A 5420-nucleotide genomic window follows, 5' to 3' on the forward strand; every position below is an offset into this window, starting at 1 on the left:
AAAAAATGTTCCTGCTATCAGAGGTTAATGGATTAGAGTACCATTTATACAAACTGGGCATAAAATGGTTAAACCGTAAGGCTTAGGCTGAGGCCTGGCGACACCCCAGGGCCCTGCAGGCAGTCTTGGCACTCTTCAGGTTCTGTGGGAGATGCTGAGTAGGAGATACAGGAAACAACCTTAGAGACAGGTGTGTTTAATGAATGGGCGGGGGAAGGAGGATAGTGTCTATAGCTCCCAACCCATGACAAACTAGGACCAGCTCTTCTCACCCCCAGAACAGGACAGAAAAAGGGGAGGGAAGAGAGACACCAGCAGGAAGAGACATCCTGCCTCACAGTGATGAGAGTAGTAGAAGCAGAGGCTTATAATAGAGTTAGATGTGCTTTATTAGAAAAATAAATGGAAATACATAGCTGAATCCTTTCTTGAGGAATACCATTACTCTGCATTACAGGCCAAAGTCTGAGTATTTTCAGAATGTGCTCTTTTCAACTGGAATGAAAGTACAGCGCCAGCGCAGCAGAAAATCTTGGATCACAAGAAAAACAACATAAGCAGAACAAAGAAATCATAGAAATAAAACAAGGATCAAGGAGGAAATACTTTCTAACCACTCAAAATGAGAGATCAGTAAGTAGTATAAACGCTGGGACAGCACCACAAGTTAAGCATATACATCGAACTGACAATTTCCTGGATATACATGGACGTGTATGCGCGCACACACACACACACGCAAACACAGGGTGGCTTTTGCTTCAACGAATCCCTTCTGCCAGTCCTCTAAAGTCTTCTAGGTAAAATAGTAGGAACTACGGCGACAGGGATTAACTCCACTGACCTTCATTCACTCCCTTGATGCCAGGTCAGCCAATGAACTTTATTTACCTAGAGACCAGAGGGCATTAAGGCCTTAGACCAGCTAAAAACTTCACTGTGATTAACATAGTCAAGTGGAACCAAGAACATGAGTCGACTGCTTCTGTTACATCAAATTTTTTTCTCCTCTGAAGTACGATCTTCCAGATTCAAAGAAATGACAACAGAAAAAAACAATCTGAACAATGACAGATCATCTAAATCCCACTGATCATACTTAAAATAAGACTTCCCCTAAACCATTTGAAAACTTAAAACCACTTATATTTTCAAACTATTTAAATTCCACACACATCCTAGATAATTCTCTGCTTGATTCAAGAAATCTACTTTCCAAATTACCACTTCTGAAATATAATTTACCAACACACAGAAAATCAAAGATTTTCTTGAAGGTTTACTGCTCCTCTGCCCAAGGACTCTCATTTCACACCTCGAAACACTGACAGAATTCTAATAATCGTTATGGCCCAAATGTGTACATATACATATGTACACACACACACACACACACACACACACACACACACACAAGTTATAGCCCTTTTTTCAGTGTGCACAAAATGCACTTTAAATGCAGACATTACAGTTTTGTTTTTAGCGGTGCAGTTTGTTTTCTATTTAAACTAACTGCATGGTGTTGATACCATAGGCTCCTCATTAAAGGGTACAATTTTTAGAACCTATGAAATTAATACAACTGTCCTAGGAAAACCGAAATTTCCCTCTTCATAATTACACAACAGAAAACAACTCTTTTAAAAATATGGAAGACACTTATGGTTGTTTTGCTTTTACAATGAATCCTGAATACTGTAAGTAACAATTACAGTTGTTACCACTCATCAAGTGCTGAGAGAAACCAAATTTTATCTACTTTTCAAATGGGTTGTGGTTAACATTATTCATCACAGAGAGGATAAGAATCAGCTTAAGTCTATAGGGACAACACTTTCATATGGTGTTAAACATGTCAAATCAACCGAATATCTTTCAAAAGTAAAAAATAAAAATATTTTATAACTTATTATTTTTTAAAAAATTTAACTCAAAAACACCACCAAGAATCTCAAAGCTTCTTTTGTATAATTGCTAAAAATCTGTTCCATTTTTTTTCCACCCCAATGAATTACAAAATCAAGGAGAGGAGAATAAAATAACCCTTAAGTATTTTTGATTTGTATAAAAACAATGAACAATGATCTAAATTCAATCCCAAAATGTTTACTAAAACATCACTGTTACTTATCTAAGACAGCAGCATCATTCAACCTCTCAGTCTCTCAATATCCAAATATTCTAACAGCCCTAACACAGGACTAATGCTTATAGATTCATTCTTCTATAACTGCATCAGGTAGAAAATTGCCATCTGCTTTTCAGTCATTTACACTGTATAAAAAGTGTTTTGGTCACTCCATTAAAAAAAAAATCCTTCACATTAGTCACTGAAACCCATATAACTTCTTTTTCTTTCCACAGTTCCTAATAAAGTGCTCTATTATATTTATGCCAGATAACAGTTCAAACAGAATTATAAAAAGTCTAGACATTATAAATTTGAACCAATATTTTCTAGCAGACAATATTATTAACTTACTCAAAGCTCTTAACTTTTGTAAGATAACAGATCTCACGTTGTTTATAGATTTGCAATCAATCAAGCTTCTTTTTTTAAGGTATGAAAGAGACTGGAAGGATTAGAGATACTGGGAATAGTAAATTACAACTCTTATTTGGTGTTTTTAGGTGAAAATCAAATAGTGCTCTGAAGCTATAGGTTGTTAATTCATATAAAGGATGGGATAATTGTTATTTTAAGTTGTCAGCTTATTTCATCATCTTACTTCTGGTACTTTAAGCCAGAAAAGTCTAAATTATGTTAACTTTTAATAAGAAAGTAAGCCTATAATAAGTAATTGAAACTTCTTCAAAGATACCAGTATCAATTTTTCTTTATTAAAAATGTATTTTTTGCTCAGAAACTTGGCCACCAAAATATTTCAGAATAAGCACGATATACTCACATTCATAAGTGATACAAATACTGCTTACCTCAGTCAAGTGTGGTGTAGGGTTAAATCCACAGAGATTACACACTTCTTTCTTGCATTCAGTGCAGGTATTGAAGTTAGGAGGATCCTTAGAACCTATGTTGAGTTTAGTTTTGCAGAGAGGACAGGCTGATTCTGGTTTGGGGATTTCCTCCAGTTTGCGGGGAAGAACAGCCTTTTGAGGCTCGGCTGTTGCAAGTTTGCTGTCCTTAGGAGGCAGAGGCTTCTTTTCTGTTTCTGTTCTTTTTACTGTTGAAACTTGTTCAGCTTTGGGCTCTAATTTTTCAGCTACTAGAGCTTTGGTTTCCTTTTTCACAGGTATAACCTTTGCAGGTGCAGGTGGTGCTGTGGATTTGGGTGGCCCCTGAGAAGTAGGTGGCTGCGAAGGAGGGACTTGTTTTGTCAGGGCCACTGGCCCACCCTGGGAATGAGACCCAGGCTGGCCTGCTGTGGAGATTAGATTTGATGCCTGGCTGAAAATGGATGCTCCAAACCCAAAGAGTTTCCCAGTCACTGTATCTTGAGGAGTTGTGGGCTGTGATTTAGGGACATCAGAAATACTTCCCAGATTCAGACTAAAACGTCTCGACTGCTCCTGAGGTTTCGGGGGCTGTGGAGATGGGGGGGCAGTTTGACCAGTGGAAGGTCGTGGACCTTGGGGTGTTGGTGCCCCTTTTGGCATAGGCTTGGCATCTGGCTTAGGACTCATTCTGGTTTGTGCTTTCTTGGGTTCGTCCCTCTTCTGAATTGAATCAACTTGTTTTTGACCTTTGCTCTCTGAACTAGGCCCAGGATGTGAAATAAGTTTTGAATCTGATGCAGGTCGAGGTATGACTTTAGAATCGAATGGGGTGACTTTTTCTCCTGTTGGTGGAAAACTCTGTGAGGGTTTGGCAGAGTCTGGTTTTAGAGAAGGAATTGCTTTCTCTTGATCCTGTGATGGTACTTTGGAGCTTGGAACATCCGGTTTTGCTGCTGTTGACAATGAAGACACAATGTCTGTGGCTGGCTTTCCTGTCTTGGGCTGCTTTGGTTTATCATCAGCCACGGAGACCTTGGCCTCTTCAGATGGGACAGAAGGCTCTTTGGGAGGGGCTGGCTTGGAGGAGGACTCTGCCACGGGAGGCTGCTGGGCTGTGACTGGGAGGGAGCCATGAAGGGTTGGCTGTTTCACTAGTGGTGGGGGCTTTTTAGACTCAGGTGCCTTTGAGACATCCTGTTTGGGTGTAGTATCTTTCTTTGGAGAAATCTGCTGTGACTGTGGGGTTGGCTTGCTCACTGCTGATGTAGGAACAGGGGCGGTCTTCGGTTTGGGCTGGGGTGATGATGGAACTGGAGCCAGGTCACCTCCTAGAGCTCTCTGCATCTGACAGTTTAAACAGAGCCACTCTTTTATCTAGAAATAATATAAATAATATAAAACAACAGTCAGTGAGATAATAACAATGTAGAAACAAAAACATTTTTAAAACTGCATGGCACCTTTTGAAACTATGTCTCTTATTATGCAAAACATAAAATATACATCAAATAATTTTACTTAATTTCTATTATTAAAATGTTAGGTACATTACAATATAACTAATGAACCTCAGAGCCTTAAGCTCTGAAAACAAAATAAAAATCAGCACAGAATTGTATTTTTCTTCTAATGTTAGTTATGTTATTCTTTGCCTTTGTAAAACAAAATACTCAGTTTGATTACTCCTAGAAATAGAAAACCATGTATAATAAAAAAAAAAATTAATTATAGCATATTAGATTCCAGAATCAGTTATGTTAGATATTTTCTCTATTGATGGCTCATAAACTATTTTTAGTTATATAACCCAGAGTATGCTTGTCAAATTATTAACACATAGCTAATTTCTTAAATTAGCAAGAGCATCACTTCCCCCTCCAAGGTGATATAATCAAATGTGAGAAAACAAAATACTTATATTAGCCACTGTAGGTTAGAAAGAGAACATTCTCTGTTAAGAAAATAAATGAAAAATAATGGCACACCCTCAAATTATCATAGATAGCATGATCCAACAGAGAAAACATTGCTTCCATTTCCTTTTCATTACTGGAAAGAGCAACATAAGTATGCAATATACTTACATGACTGGTGAGATATATATGTGAGATACACATCGTATATGTATCATGTATACGCGTAAATGCATGTTCTTTCCATATCACCTTCATTGTTAAAAGGAGATGTTGAATTTGGTACTACCATATTTTAGAAGATAATTTAAAAGTACCTATGTTTAAAATTTACCTTTTCTTATTCCAAAATAATGCATGCTCATTATACAAAACTTTAAATATTACGAAAGTAATTTTGAAGGGCAAATTCATGATCTAATCTTTAACTCCCAAAGTAACCAATGTTACCAGTTTAGCACTGAAGTTCTTTGTTCAGAAATCTACACAGTGGGGCTTCCCTGGTGGCGCAGTGCTTGAGAGTCCGCCTGCCGATGCAGGAGACGCGGG

General features: G+C 37.8%; 1 protein-coding gene across 1 annotated transcript in view; it reads right to left on the reverse strand.

The window, feature by feature from the left end:
- Positions 1-2937: 2937 nt before the first annotated feature.
- Positions 2938-5420, reverse strand: part of LOC103085058 (protein piccolo-like) — a gene marked incomplete at its 3' end in the record, with an annotated part of 27711 nt that continues 25228 nt past the window's right edge. Inside the window, exon 4 of the mRNA XM_007455383.1 lies at positions 2938-4332. Within this exon, the coding sequence (XP_007455445.1) occupies positions 2938-4332 (1395 nt within the window). The remainder of the gene's footprint in view (positions 4333-5420) is intronic.

This window comes from Lipotes vexillifer, unplaced genomic scaffold (assembly GCF_000442215.2).
Source record: "Lipotes vexillifer unplaced genomic scaffold, Lipotes_vexillifer_v1.1 scaffold898, whole genome shotgun sequence".
NCBI lineage: Eukaryota > Metazoa > Chordata > Mammalia > Artiodactyla > Lipotidae > Lipotes > Lipotes vexillifer.